The 23083-nt window shown below is 40.8% G+C and overlaps 1 protein-coding gene across 13 annotated transcripts in view; it reads right to left on the bottom strand.

Moving 5' to 3' along the window:
• Window positions 1-20832, bottom strand: part of ACBD5 (acyl-CoA binding domain containing 5) — a 50764-nt gene extending 29932 nt beyond the window's left edge. For 2 of the 13 annotated variants that reach the window (XM_017853013.1, XM_017853023.1), the window contains exons 1-6: window positions 18779-18976; window positions 18421-18586; window positions 13245-13365; window positions 9952-10024; window positions 1365-1479; window positions 1234-1266 (exon numbers count right to left, since the gene is read on the bottom strand). In XM_017853013.1, the coding sequence (XP_017708502.1) occupies window positions 1234-1266; window positions 1365-1479; window positions 9952-10024; window positions 13245-13365; window positions 18421-18586; window positions 18779-18793 (523 nt within the window). In that variant the 5' untranslated portion in view covers window positions 18794-18976. Of the gene's footprint in view, window positions 1-1233; window positions 1267-1364; window positions 1480-9951; window positions 10025-13244; window positions 13366-18420; window positions 18587-18778; window positions 18977-19490; window positions 19576-19948; window positions 20122-20179 lie in introns of those variants that run through there. The other 11 variants (XM_017853015.1, XM_017853017.1, XM_017853019.1 and 8 more) reach the window with 11 other exon arrangements.
• Window positions 20833-23083: the final 2251 nt, after the last annotated feature.

Genomic DNA, 23083 nt, shown 5'->3' with positions numbered 1-23083 from the left:
AAATAACATTTAGTTTTTTCTGAATTGAATAAGCATGCCTTGTAAGAAGGACTACTTGTTAATATTTGACTTCTGTAAGCAAATCAGATGTAGAATGATGTGACAGAGTTATGCCCAGTAAGCAGTCAGTACGACTTGCACATAGTTTATTACCGTGACAGGTACAAGGACTGATTTCAGCACAGGAAGATTACTATTCTGAAATGCTGCCATTACTGTCAATTATTAAAAGATGTCTTATAAATAGGGATGACAAGGAAAAAAAGCGGATGCCAGGCAATTTTTATTTAAAGGGTATACAATTTTCTCGTAAATTGACTCTTGTGGTCTCATTTCACCCTGCTTTCTAAAAAAATTTCAAGATCAAATGTTTAGTTAATACACAAATCTTGCATTTTATTCAACTCCTACAAATATGCAAAACATAATCCTTTCAATCCTTTGTGTACATGAAGACAAAATTCTACAAGAAAAAAAAAAAGAAAACTGCAATCCGTGCAGAGATGCTTGAACTGAAAGAAGAAGAAGAAGAAAAAAAAAAAGCTAAATGAATTACCTGTCTTGCATTAGCTTACTATACTACAGTTAAACCATACTCTAAATACATCCATTTTTAGAGACAGCATCTCACTCCGTTGCTCAGGCCGGAGTACAGCAGAGTGATCTGGGCTCACTGCAACCTCCACCTCCTGGGTTCAAGTGACTCTTGTGCCTCAGCCTGCCAAGTAGCTGGGATCACAGGTGTGTGCCACCATGCCTGGCTAATTTTTGTGTTTTTTGTAGAGACAGGGTTTCACCATGTTGGCAAGTCTGGTCTTGAACTCCTGACCTCAGGTGATCTGCCCGCTTTGGCCTCCCAAAGTGCTGGGATTACAGACATGAGCCACCACACCTGGCCAACATATCCATTTTAAAATTAGCTAGTAAATCATTGAATTCAACGTACTATTAATTTAATTCTCAAAGCAAAATAGAAAACATGATCTATCAAAATAAAACCATGAATTCTGCTATAATTTTGAACATACTAAGTAAATTACCTGGTGTATTTTAATAGCTTACAACTTTAGGGTTAAAAGTTTAAGGGTTTATAATGTTTTGGAACTTCATACAATGTGTTTGCTTGGAATGAAAACTCCTGGGTGACAAGACTGTAAGTTCTATAAGTTTGTGCAGAATTCTTTTGACATGCAAATTTTAAACAAAACTTTTACATGATTTCATGATTCCTACCTTCTAAACATTTAGAGATTTTCTCCAGTCGGACTGGCATGTGAAAGTAAGAAAAAAAATCAGACATACAAATATTAATATGCGCATAATATATCAGTTGATGAATTTAAAAATAGGTAAAATAGTCCAACCTGAGGTTACATCGGAACTCTTGCCACTCTTTTTGTCCTCGACAATTTCATAAAATGGACCTATGACACGCAGCAATTCTTCAACTTTCTCAGTCATTGGCATAGTTTCAATAATCTGTAATCAAAAGAAACAAATATTGTGAAATCACAAACTCTTAATTTGATCTCCACTAGTATCAGATAATCTCCTATTTCCAATTTGTCAATAATTTTAAGATTTGACGTTCATAATACACTCTCTGAAGGATCTACATTAATTACATACTTAATGTATACACACTGTGGCCAGGTGAGGTGGTGGCTTATGCCTGTAATCCTAGCACTTCGGGAGGCCAAGGTAGGAGGATGGCTTGAGCCCAGGAGTTTGAGACCAGCCTTTGCAACATAGTGAGACCCTGTCTCTACAAAAAAAAAAATTTTTTTTAATTAACCAGGCATGGTGGTGTGTGCCTGTGGTCCCAGCTACTCCAGAGGCTGAGATGGGAGGATTACATGAGCCTGTGAGATCGAGGCTACAGTGAGCCGTTATGGCACCACTGCACTCCAGGCTTGGTGACAGAGTGAAATACCATCTCCAAAAATTAAAAAATAAAATAAAAGGAATCCTTTTAAAAAACGTATATACACTCCTAGAAAAGCTTCAAGTATATTAAAGCTCTAAAAGCGTTCTCATTTTGAGGACTATTTTACAAGAGCTTCATGTAAAATTTCATACAATTACCTATAAATTGTGTATTAAAAACTAGGGGTCAGGGTACAATGGCTCACACCTATAATCCTAGCACTTTGGGAGGCCAAAGCAGGAGGAGGATGGCTTGAGCCCAGGAGTTCGAGACTTGCCTGGGCAACATAGTAAGAGCCCATCTCTACAAAAAAAAAAAATTGTTTAATTATCCAGACATGATGGTGCACGCCTGTAGTCCCAGCTACTCAGCAGGCTGAGATGGAAGGATCTCTTGAGCCCAGGAAATTGAGGCTGCAGCGAGCCATGATCACACCACACTGCACTCCAGCCTAGGCAACAGAGCGAGATCTTGTCTCCAAAAAAATAAAGGAAACAAACAAACAAACAAACAAACTGGGGGCTTTCATTAAATGAAATAGAAAACTCAAGTTAGAATAAAATTATGATGTCTGTTCTTTAACAATAAGGTAGCGTAGTATTTCTAACAGGGCACAAAAGTAAAGTAGGAAATGGCAATCACTTTCAGACACCTTCATAAATATGGGCCAATTTAGAATCATCAAATTTAAAGAGCAAGGTAAATTAACTGAAAAGGTATTTAAACAGCCATCAATTGGTGACTGATCAAAGAAATTAAAGTACTTCTAGATTTGAAATATTTTGCAGATATTAAAAAGAATAAAGTCAGCTCTGTGTGTGCTAATCACAGTATGTTTAATATGATACCAGGGGCCGGGCTCATGCCAGTAATCTCAGCACTTTGGGAGGCCGAGGCGGGAGGATCACCTGAGGTCAGGAGTTCGAGACCAGCCTGGCCAACATGGTGAAGCTCCATCTCTACTAAAAATACAAATATTAGCCACGTTTGGTGGCATGCACCTGTGATCCCAGCTACTTGGGAGGATGAGGCAGGAGAACTGTTTGAACCCAGGAGGTGGAGGTTGCAGTGAGCCAAGATCGCACCACTGCATTCCAGCCTGGGCAACAGAGTGAGACTCTGTCTCCCCAGAAAAAAAAAAAAAGATACCAGAACTGGCTCCTTCGCTCCCCCGCTCCCTTTCTTTCTTTCTTTCTTTCTTTTTTTTTTTGGAGACAGAGTCTCACTCCATCATCACCCAGGCTGTAGTGCAGCAGTACGATCTCAGCTCACTGCAACTTCCACCTTCCGGGTTCAAGCAATTCTCACCTTCAAGCAATTTCAGACACCTTCATAAGTGATTCACCTACCTCGGCCTCCCAAAGTGCTAGGGTTATAGGTGTTAGCCACTGTGCCCGGCCAAAACCCTAAAATTATTGTTCAAACAACATGCTTTTATTTCTAAACCAGATATAAGATGGATCATCGGTGGTCTATGGTAGTCAGCAACTCTGACAGGATTTTGATCTGAGACATGCTCATCAACACCATTCCCCACTGTGTTGTACGTGTAGGAGGAGGTTGTTGAGAGAGATTATACAGAATGAACTATGTTAACAATAACTGGTTCTAGTGATTATAATTTAATTTTACAGCTTGGAGTAAATTATCTGATTGTTGCTCCTCTGAATGTACTGTGAAAGGAATGCTTTAATCACAAAATTTCTTTTTGTTAAAGGAAACATTTGTTATGAGGCTAGGGCCATGTGGAGGAATGTTTTATTGTTTATTATAAATATCTGTTGTAACATATTTGAATTATAATAATAATTCTGAGAATCAGATTCAAACCAGGAGAAATGTTTACTTTAATGTGACCAAGTCACAACTAACAAATGGCAGAGAAATAATTCAAACATAAATCAGCACCCTTTACACCATCCCACACTGCTGTAATATCAAGACTTCAGTTAGCAGAATCTAGTAAGCCAATCACATACCACATCCTGACAAGCAAGCAACATCTCTATTTCTCAAGGCTTATTAAAAGATCTCTTTCTTAACTTCATCCTTATTTTTAAGGCTACTAAATTCAGCATCTGGGTTTCTCACACCCTATAGGGTAAAAGAGTAAACTGTGGACTTGAAATGTCAGCACGAAATAAAAGGAGTATCCGTTGGCACTAAGCAAGTATCAACTGAGTAATCATTCTGTCAACAAACCAGAATGTCAGTAGTTAATATAGTGAAGACACAGTAGCCAAAGCAAGACACATCCAAAATTGATGAGGTTACTCTCTTTGGTTTTTCTTTTTCTTTTAGATTCAGAGGGTATATGTGCAGGTTTGTTATAAGGGTATACTGTGTGATGCTGAAGTTTGGGCTTCTATTGATCCAGTCACCCAGTACCCAATAGGAAGTTTCTCAGCCCTTGCCTCCACCCTTTTGAAGAGATTATTCTCTGAGGAAGAAACTTTAAACATACACAAACCAAGAATGATCTCAGCCATTTGCAAAATTATCTCCCTTACACCAATGTTGAAATACAAGAAATGGTGCACATGTACCCACATGAGATACAGACCACACACACACACACAAGCAGACACAGACAAATCTCAGTCTAGGTAACTACTACCTACCCTCAGAGAAGATGTTATCTAAACCAACCTTGTCCAATCTGCAGTCCTCAGGCCACATGTGGCCCAAGATGGCTTTAAATACCCAATACAAATTCGTAAACTTTTTTTTTCTTTTTTTCTTTTATAGAGACAGTGTCTGACTCTGTCGCACAGGCTGGAGTACAGTGGCACGATCTTGGCTCACTGCAGCGTCTGCCTCTGGGGTTCAAACAATTCTCCTATCTCAGCTGCCTGAGTAGCTGAGACTACAGGCATACACCACCATGATCGGCTAACTTTTTGTATTTTTAGTAGAGACAGGGTTTCACCATGTTACCCAGGCTGGTCTGAACTCCTGACCTCAAGAGATCCACCCACCTCAGCCTCCCAAAGTGCTGGGATTACTAGCTGGGATTACTAGCGTGAGCCACTGCGCCTGGCCCAAATTCATAAACTTTCTTAAAACACTATGATTTTTTTTGCTTCTTCTTTTTTTTTTTTTTTTTTTTTAGTTCACCAGCTATCGTTAGTATCCGTGTATTTTATGTGCGGCCTAAAACAATTGTTCTTCCAGTGTGGCTCACGGAAGCCAAAAGATAGGACATCCCTGGTCTAAAGTTATAAGTTAACTATGCTAACTTAATATATTATAACCCAAGCATATGAAGAATGTTTTGACAGAAATATCTGGTAAGCTACATGGACACCAGAAAAGCAGCATCCAAAGCACAATAATTCTTCTAGGTCTATCCAGCACTTTTCCTCAGTGAGAGACATCATTTCCAGACGATGAAAATATACTGGAAAGGTGTAGATATACTCTAAGAAAGCGAAGACTAAATTTCTCAGGCTTTTTTGGTCCAAAATGACCACATCTCTTAAAGCCATCCAAATCCCAACGCTCTACTCTCTGTACAACAGAATCATTAATTCAGTCTCCCAAGCACTTTTAGCCTTTTGAAAAGTGACCTAGATATCAGTCCTGAGTGTGCTGATCACTAGAAGCCTATCACTCACTCTAAGAAACTAGCATTCGTTTTCCCCTCAATGTGCAAAAGATGTTTACCACGAGTGAAACCTTAAAACAAAAGCCAACCCTCTGTACTCAGAGAAAGTAGGTGTTCTTGGTGTTCTAGAGTTGTTGAGCTATGGACTAGACCCTCAGCCATGGTAACTTTCAGTTTCCTTGTTTCCTTCCTTCCCTTCCCTCCATTCCCTCCCTTCCCTCCTTTTCCATCCCTTCCCTCCCTTCCTCCTTTCCTCCCTTGGACTAGACCCTCAGCCGTGGCAACTTTCAGGTTCCTTGTTTCCTTCCTTTCCTTCCCTTTTCCTTTTTCCCTTTCCTTCCCTTTCTTTCCTTCCTTTCTTTTTTTCTCTCTCTTTCTCTTTCTTTTCTGAGACAGAGTCTCACTCTGTTGCTCAGGCTGGAGTGCAATGGTGTGATCTTGGCTCACTGCAACCTCCACCTCCTTGATTCAAGTGATTCTTCTGTCTCAGCCTCTCTAGTAGCTGAGATTACAAGTGCCTGCCATCACACCCAGCTAAATTTTTGTATTTTAGTAGAGATGGAGTTGCACCATGTTGGCCAGGCTGGTCTCGAACTCCTGACCTCAGGTGATCCGCCTGTCTCAGCCTCCCAAAGTGCTGGGATTACAGGCTTGAGCCACCGCACCCGGCCGAGATTCCATCTTTAATGGGACCATCCTCTAATCCTCCCTGTATTACAGAGATTATCCCAATCTCTTAGAAATCCTGAAATAATTAGTCTGGGGTCATCCTGGGGCCTTTGTATTTTTTCACAAGATCCCCTAGTGATTCTAATGTGTAGCCAGGGTTGAGGATACCCATCTCCTTTAAAATTCAACAGACATAAGGTACATTATTCAAATGTTAGCTGAATACTCTGGAAATCCCCCGAAGATAGCCTAAATTTGTACAAAAAAAAAAAAAAAAATAGAATTTTGGCCAGGCGTGGTGGCTCATGCCTATAATTCCAGCACTTTGGGAGGCTGAAGTGGGAAGATCATGGAGTCAGGAGTTTGAGATCAGTCTGGCCAACACAGTGAAATCCCATCTCTACTAAAAATACAAAAGATTAGCCAGGTGTGGTGGTCTGCACCTGTAATCCCAGCTACTCAGGAGGCTGAGGCAGGAGAATGGTGTGAACCAAGGAGGCAGAGGTTGCAGTGAGCCAAGATGGTGCCATTATACTCTAGCCCAGGCGACAACGCGAGACTCTGCCTCAAAAAAACATAATTTTATACATCTATAAATAAAACTTATTGAATTAAACATGCATTTCTCCCACCCCTCAAACCACATTACTTTCCCTCAAAGCTAAAATCCTATTACATTATATTAAAATAATGCTTTATTCTATCAAGTTTTTCAGTGACATTTGATGGGACACTTTATCAATTATGAAAAGCAATTTTCTACAAGACATAATTCTATTATGCTAAAATAGTTGGGTTTTTTTGTTTGTTTGTTTGTTTGTTTGTTTTTGAGAGAGATTCTTGCTCTGTCACCCAGGCTGCAGTGCAGTGGTGCAATCTCGGCTCACTGCAACCTCTGCCTCCCTGGTTCAATGATTCTCCTGCCTCAGCCTCCCGAGTAGCTGGGACTACAGGTGCATGCCACCACACCAGGCTAATTTTTTTGTATTTTTAGTAGAGACGGGGTTTCGCCATATTGGCCAGGCTGTTCTCAAACTCCTGACCTCAGGTGATCTGCCCGCCTCGGCTTCCCAAAGTTCTGGGATTGCAGGCATGAGCCACCATGCCCAGCATTAAAAGAATTTTTTATTCAATCAACTTTCTCAGTGATATTTTATGGGGCAACTTAAAAATTATGAAAAGTCACTTTCTACAAAACATCATTCATTATAAAATATAAGTTAAATTAATAAGATTGCTGAAACCTCTGACTGCAAAGACATAAAATGAGGTTTATACTCTAAAGAATAATGACAGTGACAGGCCAGGCGCACAGTGGCTCATGCCTGTAATCCCAGCACTTTGGGAGGCCGAGGCGAGTTTATCACCTGAGGTCAGGAGTTTGAGAGTTTGAGACCAGCCTGGCCAACACAGTGAAACCCCATCTCTACTAAAAATACTAAAAATTAGCTGGGCTTGATGGCATGCCCCTGTAATCCCAGTTACTTGGGAGGCTGAGGCATGCACCACTGCACTCCAACCTGGGCAACAGAACCAGACCCTGTCTCAAAAAAAAAAAAAAAAATTGACAAAGACTATATTTAAGGAGATAATTTAACAAGTGCTTCAATTAGTAAATTATCAAAATTAGAATAAGTCCCAAATTCAATAATCAAATCTTTGGGATAATGTATTATCCCACAAGATTATTTAGAAACATGCAATTTTATTGACTGATAAGTCATAAAGCTAAACTCTAAAAATAATTCAAAAGAGTAATCAAATTTTCAATTTATGGGTATCTTGATATTTTTAGGTTTACCTCTAAAACTGCACTGTAAACTTTGCCATATTCACAATATGCAATAACATTTTTCAAGTCTGAATGAAAAAAGGTAAATTATTTTAATTAAAGAATGAGTTTACAGTATTTTAGCAGCAAGATAGTTTTAATTTTGCTTAGGAAAAAGGCAGAAAGTATACATTGCTGCATCGTCCTCCAAGGTTTAAAATGTGGGCTATACCATCTAAGAACACAAATTGAATAGGAAAAATGGGTAAATTTTATCTTAATGTGTCAATTCAACTTTTACATTATAGGAAGCAGGTGTCCTAAAAAATTATAAAGAAATTGAAACCAACCAGGCTTTTCGATTATCTTTCTTTCTTGCTTTTGAAAGCCTATCGTTGTTATTATGTTATGACATAGTTAATAGGCCAAAAGAACTAAGACGTCCGCCCTTTGTTACCAAAGTCTACCGAGAAGTAAAAACGCAAGAAGGTAACAAAGGGCAAGAGATAAGCAGTGTAGGGAGAAATTTAAAAAAAAAACACAAAAAAAAAACTAGTCTAAATCTAGTAATAACAAATAAAAATTACTACCAAGATTAATACCATCAAATCATATGGCATAAAACTATTCTTTTTTACAGATTTTATTTATGTTCAAAGATAATTTATTTTAAATTATCAAACTTAGATTTCACAACCTCTGACCCATGTCTAACATAAAAATGGTTCTTTATAAAAAGTCTCAGCTGGGCATGGTGGCTAATGCCCATAATCCCAGCACTTTGGGAGGCCAAGGCGGGTGGATCACCTGAGGTCTGGAGTTTGAGACCAGCCTGGCCAACGTCGTGAAATCCCACCTGTACTAACAATACAAAAATTAGCCTGGTGTGGTGGCGTGCACCTGTAATCCCAGCTACTTGGGAGGCTGAGGCAAAAGAATCTCTTGAACCCAGGAGGCGGAGGTTGCAGTCAGCCAAGATCATGCCACTGCACTCTAGCCCAGGCAACAGAGCGAGACTGCATCGCAAAAAAAAAAAAAAAAGAAAAAAAGTCTCTATGATCATCTTTAAAATTCATGATTTCTTCATATACTTGCTCCTCAAAAGAATGCCTTTGACACACTTACAAGAGCTAGTTAAAATGAACGTCCCTGCTTACTAGTTAGCAGAGAACCTGAAAACTTATCTTACTATGCTTCTGAAGGATCTATGTACTCACAGAAAAATGTAACTTCTTACAGAATTCCAGTGATGAGAATACCTACCTCAATTTATGAGTGAAAACTGGGATGAGAACATTATTGAACTAAGTAAAAAGTTCCAAAGCTGAAATACTTTCAAGAGAGTCCAGCTACTTCCTAGACTCCTGAGTAAGAGACTTCAGTATTTTCAAAGATTACTATTTCTACACTTCTTAAGAAGTTGACTATAGAGAAAGATAGGGGAGATTAAAAATCAAAAAACAGGCTAGGCGCAGTAGCTCATGCCTATAATCCCAGCACTTTGGGATGCTGAGGCACGTGGATCACTTGAGGTCAGAAGTTTGAGACCAGCCTGGCCAACATGGAAAAACCACATTTCTACTAAAAATACAAAAATTAGCTGGGCGTAGTGGTGCACACCTGTAGTCCCAGCTACTCGGGAGGCTGTGGCAGGAGAATCGCTTGAATCTGAAAGGTGGAGGTTGCAGCAAGCCAAGGTCACGCCACTGCACTCCAGCCAGGGCTACAGAGCAAGACTCCATCTCAAAACAAAAACAAAACATCACATCATCACAGTGGTATATATCTTAAGGAAAAAAACACTTATCTTAAGATGAACTTTAATGAAGCAGAAGAGTCCTAATAAACCCAATAATCTAGATTCTATTGTATAATATACTACAGTCTCCTTAAAGCAAAGCAACTAATTTGTCTGATAACCAAATTAAATTAGAGCTGCTCTGAATTTTCATTTTACCTGTGAATTATTTTCCCTACCTTTTTCATTTCTTCAACATATGCAATCATGGCTTCCTCTTTGGTCATATCACCCAGTGAACTCCAAGCATCCCTAGAAATGAAAATATCCACATAATGACAAAGAGACATCTGAGTTTTCATTGCTCAGAATACAATTTATAGTTGATGCTATAGGGTTACTAATTAAAACAGGCTCTACTTAAAGCCATAACAGGATTGTCTTAAATGTGCCACCATGAAGAAAATTATTACAGCAAATAAACTAGCAAATTAAATAGTATTTAAAACAAATAAGTATATAACCCATCTATGTAGTAATATACCAGAGACTACAGACTATTCATAAATATTTGATAAGAACTCTTCAAAGTTTTTATATTATTACAAAGAACAGTAACAGAAATAAACATTTTAGAAGACTACATTATTGCTTCTCAGGCTTTGGCTAAGACCAAGTGTAAAAGACTACATTAATTGTGGCAGGCATATTTTCTTTTTTCTTTTCTTTTAATATAAATTTCTCAATAGGCTTTCCGGTAAAGACCAGAAAGCCTGCTAGAAAATTCTAAAAGAGCTGTAACACTCAGGCATGTTTTTTTTTTTTTTGAGATGGAGTCTCACTCCGTCGCCCAGACTGCAGTGTGTGATCTTGGCTCAGTGCAACCTCCACTTCCTGGATTCAAGAGATTCTCCTGCCTCAGCCTCCTGAGTAGCTGGTATTACAGGCATGTGCCTCCACACTCAGATAATTTTTGTATTTTAGTAGAGATGGAGTTTCACCATGTTGGCCAGGCTGGTCTTGAACTCCTAATCTCAAGTGATCCACCGCCTTGATCTCCCAAAGTGCTGGGATTAGAGGGATGAGCCACTGCACCCAGCCAGCCATGTTTTAAATGAACAGACATTTTGGTTAAAAGGTTCTATTAATTTAAATAAGAGCCTAACTTGTACATTTGAACTGAAAAAGGAAATGGTTTCTCACTTCTAGGATATTGAAAATGTGAGAGACAGGAAATTTTTAAACCCCTAAATAATAATAGTTCTTTCAAATTTTTGCCCGACGTGTAAACCCTCCTTTTTACATGTTTTTCCCCAAAGGTGTTTAACTCCACCAAAGGTCAATTCTAGGGGGAAACATGAAGCAAATAATTAAATCTTCTTAAAATGGGTAAATCAAATCATATTAAATAATATTTAATACTATTAAAATTAAGTTATATTAAATAATAACATATTACTATTTCATTTAACCTGTTATTTTATGACAATTCATAAACATCTTAAAGGAAAGCAGAGTACTAAGAAATCTTAAAACAAGCTTAGGCACTTCCAATTCAGGGTGAAGAAACCGAACACCACAATGTGTGGACAAAAAACAAACAAAAATGGGCTGGGTGCAGTGGCTCACGCCTGTAATCCCAGCACTTTGAGAGGCCAAGGTGGGCAGATCACTTGAGGTAAGGAGTTTGAGACCAGCCTGGACAACATGGTAAAACTCTGTCTTTACTAAAGACACAAAAATTAGCCAGGCGTGGTGGCAAGTGCCTGGAATCCCAGCTACTCGTGAGGCTGAGGCAGGAGAACTGCTTGAACCTGGGAGGCAGAGATTGTAGTGAGCCAAGATCGCGCCATTGCACTCCAGCCTGGGAGACAGAGCGAGACTCCATCTCAAGAGAAAAAAAAAAACAAACTGGTGTGGCATGGTGGTTCACACCTGTAATCCCAGCCAAGGCAGGTGGATCACTTGAGACCAGGAATTTGAGATCAGCCTGGGCAACACAGGCAAACCCCGTCTAGGAAAAAATTTTAAAAATTAGCCGGGTGTGATGGCACAAGCATGTGGTCCCAGCTACTAGGGAGGCTGAGGTGGGAGAATTGTTTCAGCCCAGGAGACAGAGGTTGCAGTGAGCCGTGATCATGCCACTGCACTCCAGCCTGAGTGATGGGAGTGAGACCCTGTGTCCAAAATAAGTGTGGGTTTTAAAACATGCTTCACCGCAGGGCGCAGTGTCTCATGCCTATAATCCCAGCAATTTGGGAGGCCGAGGCAGGCGGATCACCTGAGGTCAGGAGTTCAAGACCAGCATGACCAACATGGAGAAACCCCATCTCTACTAAAAATACAAAATTAGCCAGGCGTAGTGGCACATGGCTGTAATCCCAGCTACTCAGGAGGCTGAGGCAGGAGAATCGCTTGAACCTGGGAGGCGGAGGTTGTGGTGAGTTGAGATCGCGCCATCGCACTCCAGCCTGGGCAGTAAGAGCGAAACTCCATCTCAAAAATAAATAAATAAATAAAACATGTTTCACCAATTAGCATATTCTGTTCATAATGTACAGTCTAAAATTGACTTTTCTCAGACATTTGTGAAGATTTCAATTATATTAAGAATATCAACTGTTACTCAACTGGGAAAACAGCACAGATAGGTACAGGTATCTGTGTCTATAATTCTTTTAATTTATAGTTTATAATTCTTTTAAGTATACTTTTTAGTTTAGAATTATTTTAGTTACAACAAATCAAATTTCTATCATTACAGTAGTCGAAGGATGCTTAGAGGAAAAAGTGTGCAGTACCTGAGTCTATTCCTATTACTTATTTCTTCAAGGTCACACAACAAAGGGAAAGCCATTTTTTTCTTGGAGCAAAGAGCAGTTAAGTTTGTTTCTTTAACTTTAGGAGTTGTCTTGCCTTTAAAAAAAAAATGAAAAACTCATAAAAGTTAAAGATTAACTGAAAATGCTTCTTTATCTTTGATGTACCTATCCCTTTTGGTTTTCACTGTTTTCTGTCCTCCCCAAGATTTTCCTATTTGTGTAAAATTGTACTAAGAGCACCTGGAAAGGCTGGGCATGGTGGCTCACGCCTGTAATCCCAGCACTTTGGGAGGCCGAGGCACTTTGGGAGGCCGAGGTGGGTGGATCACCTGAGGCCAGGAGTTTGAGACCAGCCTGGCCAACATAGTGAAATCCCGTTTCTACTAAAAATACAAAAATTAGTTGGGCGTGGTGGCGCACGCCTGTAATCCCAGCTACTCAGGTTGCTGAGGCAGGAGAATCACTTGAACTCAGGAGGCAGAGGCTGCAGTGAGCTGAGATCCTGCCACTGCACTCCAGCCTGGGCGACAGAATGAGGCTCCATCTCAAAAAAAAAAAAAAAAAGAACCTGGAGGATAAAAATTGTACCCAATACCTAGATACCTAGGATACTTTCTGCACAGAATAATGTATAACCACTTAAGTAATAGCCATATGATAATTATGTCATTAAAATTTAAATTCTTGCATAGCTCTACACAAAAAATTACCATTTATATCTTCCAATAGGATCCCAAAATCCAGGCCTTGAAAGTTTACAGGGTCCTTCAGTTGCCTGCTTATAGAAGCTATAAAATTTAAGCATCATTTCATTTGTTGGCTGGAATGAACCTGTTGGAAACACACATTAAATACAGATCACCTGGGGAATACAACTGATAATCTAAGGTTGTAATTAGCTTAGCTCTACTAATAGTGATTTTATATTGCATTAATACTTTAGATAATGATTTATTTCTATCTTATAGAAACAAAAGTTATGGTTCTGTCAGTTGTTTGCTTCTTTGATTTCAAAACACTCAAACTTTTTAAACTTTAATAGCAACGCCTAAGATGGTTCAATAAATAAAACAATACACGAATAGACATGCAGTAGATATAACCAAAATAACCAGCAAATGTCTCTTTAAAAACATACTAAAATATAGAATAACTATGATTAAGCAATTGTAATAAGGTATTTTTATTCAAAGCTTATGACAAATCAAAACTGACTAGCGTAACTGAAAAAGTTACATGTACACTCTGCCAAATTTCAAATTCTCAGTGAATAAGGAATTTGGGGCTAAAGCCAAAGAGTATACACTATGGTAGAAAAAGAATCTAAGACAAAATAGATTTCTCACTGCCTATCACCGTAATTTTGGAGACATCAATTTGATGATAATTCTTCATATATGTTTCTAGTATATCTATAACTTTTCTCATGTTTAAAACTTTTAAATTGGCCAGTTGTGGTGGCTCACGCCTGTAATTCCAGCACTTTGTGAAGCTGAGGTAGGCAGATCGCCTGACCCTCAGTAGTTCAAGGCCAGCCTGAGCAACATAGCAAAACCTTGTCTCTAGAAATAAAAACAAAAATTAGCTGGGTGTGATGGCACACCCTGTAGTCCCAGCTACTCAGGAGGCTAAGCAGAGAGGATCTCCTGAGCCTAGGGAGGTCAAGGATGCAGTGAGCTGTGATCATACCACTGCACTACAGCCTAGGCGACAGAGAAAGACCCTGTCTCAAAAAAAAAAAAAAATTCAAATTGTATAAGCAAGTGCTATAAGTTGCAGCATTCTCAATAACTGAAAAATTGGAATGTTAATGTTTTATAATAAATATTTAAATAATTATGATATATAAATGTAACAGGACAATATATAACTATAGCCCTAAAAGTTATATTGTAGAAAATATAAATAATGGTATAAGTTCCACGATCTATTATAAATGTAGAAAACAAGTTTAAAACAACATATATAATATGATACATTTTGGCAAATATTTATATACATAATAAGTACAGTAGAAAGATAAACATAAAATGTTTAAAGACTATCTCTGAATAGTAAGTATGCAGATTCTTTTCCTTTTCACTTATCTGTTTTTAAAAAAGTTTTAAACATCAGTGTATATTACCTTTATAACAAAAGTATAAAATAAAATAAAATTGTAACAAGATTTTTTTAAAGTTTGTAAATTGCATAAGCTAGCAGTTTATAAGAGCTGTGAGGGCTGGGCACAGTGGCTCACACCTGTAATCCTAGCACTTTGGGAAGCCAAGGCAGGCATATCACCTGAGGTCAGGAGTTTAAGACCAGCATGGCCAACATGGTGAAACCCTGTCTCTACTAAAACACAAAAATTAGCTGGGCATGATGGCGGGTGCATGTAATCCCAGCTACTCAGGAGGCTGAGACAGGAGAATTGCTTGAACTCAGAAGACGGTGTCTGCAGTGAGCCAAGATCACACCACTGCACTACAGCCTGGGCAGCTGAGCAAGACTTGGTCTCAAAAAAAAAACAAAAAAAAAAGCTGTGGAAATTACCACACAGATAAACTGAGAGCTGGTGTTTCAGGTTTGGCCGAGAGTGCATAATTAATTATCAAATCACTATAATAATTATCTGTATAATATATGCACATTTAGGAGTACCTAATAGATACAGTGTTTTAATGACATAAACCTTTATAAAGCAGAAGGAAAAAAAATGGAGAAACCACAGTTTAAAACGGTCACTTATTTAAATAACACAAATCTAAATTTAAAAGATCAGAAGTTTAATCTCAAAATATCTTCAGTAACTCAACCAAATAAGTTTATTGGCTTAGGTGAATGATATTAAAAAAACAAAAACCGAGATCATTTATTGAGTGTAGTCTGTGTGTAAGACACTCAAGTAAGATTTCTGTTCTCAAGGTGCTCATACATGATGTATTTAATATGTATTTGAAATATTAGCTAAGAATTTAAATTTTAAAAGGTTAAGGTCATACCAAACATAGATGCCATAGGATTCATTACTATTTCAGGCCTTAAATAAGGATTGAGCAACAAGGAACAAAAAACTCCAAGATCTTGCTCTTCGCATAATGATTCAAAGCAAATCACATGGTGTAAAAGTAGTATTACAAAAATATTTATAATTCATTATAACAAACTTCTGCTTCAATTAATATCAACTTAGTTTCAAGGGATAACAGTATACTGGATGTTATCCAACACAGTTACCACTTGATAGGGTATCTTTTTTTTTTTTTTTGAGTTGGAGTCTGGCTCTTGTCACCCAGGCTGGAGTGCAATGGTGCAGTCTCAGCTGACTGCAACCTCTACCTCCCAAGCGACTTTCCTGCCACAGCCTCCCAAGTAGCTGGGATTACAGGAGCCGGTCACTACACCCAGCTAATTTTTGTATTTTTAGTAGAGGTGGGGTTTCACCATGTTGGCCAGGGTGGTCTTGAACTCCTGACCTCAGGGCCTGTCTCAGTCTCCCAAAGTTGGGACTACAGGTGTGAGCCACCATGCCTGGCCTGATATGTTATCTTTTTTTTTTTTTTGGAGATGTAGTCTCTGTCGCCCAGGCTGGAGTGCAGTGGCAGGATCTCCGCTCACTGCAAGCTCCGCCTCCCCGGTTTATGCCATTGTCCTGCTTCAGCCTCCCCAGTAGCTGGGACTCCAGGCGCCCGCCACCACGCCCAGTCAATTTTTTGTATTTTCAGTAGAGACGAGGTTTCACTGTATTAGCCAGGATGGTCTGGATCTCCTGAACTTGTGATCCGCCCGCCTCGGCCTCCCAAAGTGCTGGGATTAGAGGGGTGAGCCACCACACCGGCGGATAGGGTACCTTAAAACTTTGCAATACCTTCTTAAATGTTATGTAAATACAAAGTGTACTTTATACGGGTTTCCTAATAAGGAATGTCAACAGGGATAGTGGCCTAGAGACATCAGTCTAGCTTTACCAGTTTTCAAAAAACTATAAAAACGTGTGCTTTAGGAGAAAGTGTAAACATACTACTTACATAAAGCTCTTAGAATCATACCTTTCTATAAACTCTAATAATCAGGGACTTAAAAAATCAATACCTAAATAAATTTATGTTATTTATTTATATTTTGTTTATTCTTTCTTATCTTTCAGTCCCCCGTATGTCCTCCTCCAATACAATGTCTGAAATTACAAAAGGTTCAGACAACACTGTAGAAGGAAAGAAATTACAAATGGAACACTATTTTGTGTGTATTTGTTTTTAAAATTTCCTGAATCTGCATTTAATTAATTTTTACTGAATGATTTGTGTTGAATATTCGTTACCTAGCCAGATGATAATTAATGAAAACAGAAACCATGATATTAAATACTATAGTATTATTGTTGTATTCAGCTAGCTTTACAATTGTGGCACAGTAGTAGTACCTAACATTACTTTCTAAATATGTTTACTGGGCCAGGCGCGGTGGCTCATGCCTGTAATCCCAGCACTCTGGGAGGCCTAGGCGGGCGGATCACCTGAGCTTGAGAGTTTGAGACCAGCCTGACCAACATGCAGAAACCCCGTCTCTACTAAAAATACAAAATTAGCCAGGCATGGTGACGCATGCGTGTAATCCCAGCTACTCGGGAGGCTGAGGCAGAAGAATCGTTTGAACCCGGGAGGTGGGGGTTGTGGTGAACTGAGATTGCACCATTGCACTCCAGCCTGGGCAACAAGAGCGAAACTCCATCTCTAAATAAATAAATATGTTTATTGTGAAATATAATTCATATAATGTAGAAAGACATGAATTGAAAAGTACGCCTTCCTCTCTAAGACTCTGCATTTAGAACAGAGAAAAATATTTAACTAATAGCCAAAAACTTCGCATTGGTCTATGACATAAAATTACAAATTCAAAAGTTCTGCAAATTGTTAACAGGGTTAATATGAAGAAAAACCACACCTACTAGTCAAATTGCTGAAAACCGAAGATAGAAAAGAAATCTAAAAAGCAGCCAGAGAAATAACACATTAAATACAAGAAAGAGTTCAGCAACTGGAATGACTTTTTTCTCACAAGCTGGAAAGAAGGTCCAATATGAATATAAAAAAGAGAACCTTATATAATGGAATAGCAAATAAAAAGGTAGAAAATATATATGTATTAAAATAAATAAAGAGAAATTATTTCACAATTGACTGTATTCTTTATTTTCTGTCCCTTCATATCAAAAGTTTTCAAAAGGCTTCAGCTGGTAGACCCTATGAGTGTGTGGCATTAGGCACCCCAGCCTAGAATTTTGTTTTTGTTTTTTGGCTTTTTTTTTTTTTTTTGATACGGAGTCTGGCTCTCTCGCCCAGGCTGGAGTGCAGTGGCACGATATCGGGTCACTGCAGCCTTTGCCTCCTGGGTTCAAGCAATTCTCCTGTCTCAGCCTCCCGAGTAGCTGGAACTACAGGCGCACACCACCACGCCCGGCTAATTTTCGTATTTTTTAGTAGAGACGGGGTTTCACCATATTGGTCAGGCTGGTCCTGAACTCCTGACCTCAGGTGATCCACCCACCTCGGCCTCCCAAAGTGCTGGAATTACAGGCGTGAGCCACCCCGCCTGGCCCGGATTTTTTTTTTTTTTAGTATACCCAAATCCGCAGTCATTAAGTGACAAGACTTTTGTTTTCAACAATACGAACTACTTAAAATCACTACTTAAAATCTGGATATTATATTTTTCTCTGGTTTGGAAGATCAAAAGTTAATTAATTCATATTCAATAGCTCCCCTTCCACTACATGGCTCCTACACGGAAAAAAAAAATTGGCTAAATAAACAACACCAGAACCAAAAAGTGAAAAGAGGTAAGCCGGGGCTTCGTGGCTCTCTGCAGAAGGCGTCTCCAGCCGGGGCCCAGCGCACGTACCATTCTTCGGCAAACTCTGGATCACCTTCACTGCCGCCTCAAACCTGGTCTCGTGCACGGATCTCGTGTCCGCCATCTCCAGCTGCCAACGTCGGCCCCGGTCCCAAGGTCTGTCGGCGGGAATCAGGCAGCAGCAGCACCAGCTTTCCCAAGAGCCTGCATGAAACTGGAACATGGAGTGCAGCCGCGGATCAACATGCCCAAAGGGAGGAGGCCCGGGAGCGAAGCGGGTCAGTTCGTTCCCCTTTGCCCTGCCCTATCCAGGCCACACGGATCGAAGCGGCCAGGCTCCTTCCTCCTCCCCCGGGGCGTGACTAAGGCCACGAATCCGGCCCGCGACGACAGCAAAACAACTCACCGAGAGGAAGAGCATGTCTAGCAGAAGACAGAGGGGGTCCGGGCACCGGTGGCCGCGGAGCCGCTCTCCCACCCTGGGGACCCTGGCGGAGCAGCCACACCCCCCATTCCGCCGGAGTCCGTCTGTCAGTCCGTGCCCTCCCCACAGCCCCGCCCCAGAGTCACCGGAGGATCCACTGGCGTCGCCGCCGCAGCAGCAGTGCAGCAAACCCCACCCACTCGACCCGCCGCCGCGGCGAGGACGCGCGCGGTCCGTCTGTCCCCAGAGGAGGGTCCGGGAAGCGAGGAAAGGAAAGAGGGAGAGAGAACCTTCCAGGGGGCCACAGTTCAGGGTCGGTGCGGGGAGCACGCTGTGCGCGCTTTTGTTCACAAGGGGGAAACCGAGGCCGGACCTGTGTGTCCGCTCTGGCAGCCGGGTGGACGAAGTGCGCGCTGGGGATGCGCCGTTGGGTTCTGCGCCTGGGCCCAAAGCTGCACTCGACGGCACCGCTGGGCAACAAAAATGACTCTGCGGTCCCCAGCGCCTGCACTCTCCTAAGTTAAGGTTTGAGGAAGGTAATGGGGCCTAAGCAAAGGGCTTTAAGTCGGGGCAGGTTCTGTGCGAAACTCCAGTACTGCCATTTAAATTATGTGACCTAGGGCAAGTCACTTAGCCTCTCCAGTGGCAATCGTGACACCACTCTAAAGGGTAGATGGAGAAAAGCATTGGAGACCTTGGATGGAGGTGTTCAGCAGTCCTTGGCCCGCAGGTCTTCGACAGTTTTCGCCGCCCTGAGCCAAGAACGTCCGAGGAGCAGCCTAAGGAGAGGGGAGGTCGTCGGCTCCTAAACTGGGCTGGGACGGAGGGCAACTTCCCCTCTACTACCCTTTCCACCCAGCCCCAGGGAGCCAGGCACCTCCCGCCGGATTTAATAGGAGACTGGACTTGGGGACGGCTGGGCACAGTGGCTCACGCCTGTAATCTCGACACTTTGAGAGGCCGAGTAGGGAGGATCGCTTGAGGACAGGAGTTCAAGACGAGCCTGGGCAATATGGCGATACCCTGGCTCTATTTAAGAAACCAATAATTTAAAAAAAAAAAAAAAAATAGGATACTGGGCGTGGAGGGAGGGGCGAATAAGAGTATGGGTCGTCAATCCTAGATAGGGGGTACCCTGGGCCTTCAACTTACTAGCGCAACCCCCAGCGTCCTTAGGCATTTGGGAAGTGCCCCAGGCCCAGCGTTGGTGTGGGGACTGACTAGGTTGTTGGGGGTGGAGTCCTGGGGCCCGGAAATCCCAAAGTCTCCCGGATGGAAGAGTCGTTTTTGTCAGTTCGGGGATGGGTTAGGAGGGTTACTAGTAAAAATATAGGCGCAGATCATAAGTTACTCTTCCCTCAGAGCCGCGGCGCCGGCATTTACCTTGGTATTGCCGGGCAAGGCCTGTCCGGTAACGTCCCCGACGCCCGCCCCTCGCCCTGCCCTGCGGGCTTATGGGAAATGTAGTCCCCCGCTCTGCTGCGCTTCCGGACACCTCCCAGCGGTGGGCGGTGTTCCTGCTAGCTCTTCCGGTTCGGCGTCTCTGTCCGGCGGACGCAGCCGCCGTGCTACGCCAAGCCCTGCTTCCTAGCCGGTTGCGTTTCGTGTTATTTCGAAATGCCACATCCGCTTCCAGCTTAGGGGACAGTCGCTCAGTGGTGTCTTGAGACTGCGGCGGTGTCTGAAATTGTGGCTTCTCCAGCGCCCTCCGGAGGCTTTGCTTCGGGTTCGTCTAATGCAACACGGGGAATCATTTGATCGTGAACGTTTCACATTTCTTTGTCTTCAAAAGTGAAGAGGACATTTTGTAAAATTACCACACAAAGATGAGCAATAGATTAGAGAACCAACTTTGGGTTGTAAATACTAAATAATTCCAAATGGTAATGTATGAGTGGCTAAGAAGCAGTGACACCTAACGCGTATTATTTTATTCCATAAAAGGAACAAACCTAAATTGAAGAAATATTCATTTCCCCCTTATTGGATTTAATAGAATCCTTTTCATTTTTAATGGGAAATAATAAATGTGACCTATAGATGTTTCATTTGTTTAAAAATAAATCGCCCTCTTTAGGGTGATCTCTGATGGGATTGAGGAAAATGAGCGGGTTTGGGGTTATCTAGGCCCAAAGTCCAGTTTGGATTTGCCGTCAGTTCACGGTGTGACACCGTCAAGAAACAGGCTCTGAAATATTTGGTTTTCTCCAATAAAGAATGAAATTACCTAGCACGTAGTAGCCTTCAATATTTTTGTATTTCCTCTTTTTTGATACTTAGCTGAGCAATAAATATTGGACAGCAGTACGAGGGAAGGATCTGAATCAGGCAAGGAGGACGGGCACTGCCCAGGAGGAAAAAGCAACAGGAAAGTGTGCTGAGCAGGTGCCTTGGCGGGGGAGAGAGGGAACGGAAATGTCTTCACACACACCCACAGAGAGAGAGAGAGAGAGAATGAAGTTTCTGTCTCTTATGTGATGTGTGAGTGGATGGACACATTGTCCTCAGCTTTAAGGGCAATTCAGGGTGATCTGTCTTAAAATCGACGCTCTGTGGAATGAGAAAAATGTGCCCTGCAGGGCATGCCCACTGCGTGTGCTGGGAGGCTCTGCTACATCAAATGGGCAGATGCGCCGTCTTCACAGAGGCCCCAAGCCTGGGTGTGAGCCAAGGCTGCTTCGAACATGTCCGCTATCTAAGGTGAGTCCCAGCAGGGGTCATTTATTTAAGAACCCTGGTGCTTTCCATGGTTGATTTGCTGGTAAATGACAGATGTGAGTGTAGTAAACACGTCTTGCCTCCCCACTGCACCCACCATCCTGTGCATCATGGAAATCTGTCTCCATGATCAGCGGCCATGTGTGATGGGGTGGAAGGGACAGTCTCCAGAGACAGAATCCTGGGACCATCCCTGACTTCGCAACTTACTGGCTTTCTTGCCACATTATTTAGTTTTTTCAAGCCGTAATTTCCTTAAAATGGTGAATATTATCAATCCCTATCCCATAGGAAATTTGGATCACATGAGTTCATTCAAGTAAAGTGTATGATTAGCAGGCCATAACACAGGCAGGAAGAAGGAAATACAATAATTGTGTGTGTGTGGTGGGGTGTCACATCTTCATAAAATTCAACCCTACTCCCATTTCAGTCACTTGTCAGGGAGGAAAGCCAAGAAGCCAATTCTGAGAGTTTAGTGTGACATCAGTGTCTAGGTCATCTAAATCAGGCCATCTTTCTGCCATACCTGTCTAAGTCCTGTAGCAATTAACACAGCAGAGCTATATTTACATAAGTAACCTTATAGTCTCTGTGTATATGCTGGGCAGAGCTGATTCATTTCACAGATCATTTGCACTTGTTATAGAGCTCCTTCAATACTAACACCCAAACATGTTGGACAAAGAAGAGAAGACAGACACTTTTCTTTTGTTGCTTGTTTTCTGCTGATTTTGTAATACTGTATTTTCAACTTCTTAGCGACATTGGCCCCATATTAAAGGCCTATGTCACACACCCTGTTGTGAATTAAAAGTCTTTTTTACAGTTGCCCTTGCAATGATAAACTTCTATTTGCATTGAAAGTAATGTTATTGCCCTTTCCATATAAAATTGTACTCATAGATCATTTTAAAGTAATACTTTTTTTTTCTTAAAGAGATAAAATTGGAAAATAAAGTGGTAATAGTGTGTTTAATTTATAAGTAAACCCTAGGAACACAATTTATTTTACTTTGTTATTATCACAAAACTATAAAAATTATCTTGTTTTTAACAGATTCCGATTATTAACAAATCCTATTTGTATCCTATTTATTTGTCGCCTATGTGAAAGTCCTCTTTTTCTTCTTGCTAGAGACCTAAATTGTGATGATCAAATTGAATGGTATAAACAAGCAATTCGATGATTAATTTGCTACACCCTACTCCGAAATATGAGACATATTCAAGGCCAAGGTTATCAATAAAATACAGGCAGAAGTTATGCAGAATGAAAAATAAGGCATACACCTGTGTAATCCTCAAGTCTGTTTTTTTCTTCTTGTTTTCTCACATTCAAGTCACCAAAATTTTATTGCTTATTACATGACAAGAAATACAATGTTGGACATAAAATGAATAAAGGAAATTATCCTTAAGAAATTTACAATGTGGAGAAAAATATGCAGTAATATAACACTATAATGCAATATAATCCAATGCATATCATACAGTGCAATGAATTCTATGAAAGATCTATTAATAAAATGCTTGGGGAAAACAGAGGAGGTATAGTGACTCCTGATC

Source organism: Rhinopithecus bieti, unplaced genomic scaffold (assembly GCF_001698545.2).
Source record: "Rhinopithecus bieti isolate Rb0 unplaced genomic scaffold, ASM169854v2 scaffold_35615, whole genome shotgun sequence".
NCBI classification, from domain to species: Eukaryota; Metazoa; Chordata; class Mammalia; order Primates; family Cercopithecidae; genus Rhinopithecus; species Rhinopithecus bieti.
The sequence above is the reverse complement of the archived record's forward strand: the minus strand, read 5'-3'. Positions and strand labels throughout refer to the sequence as shown.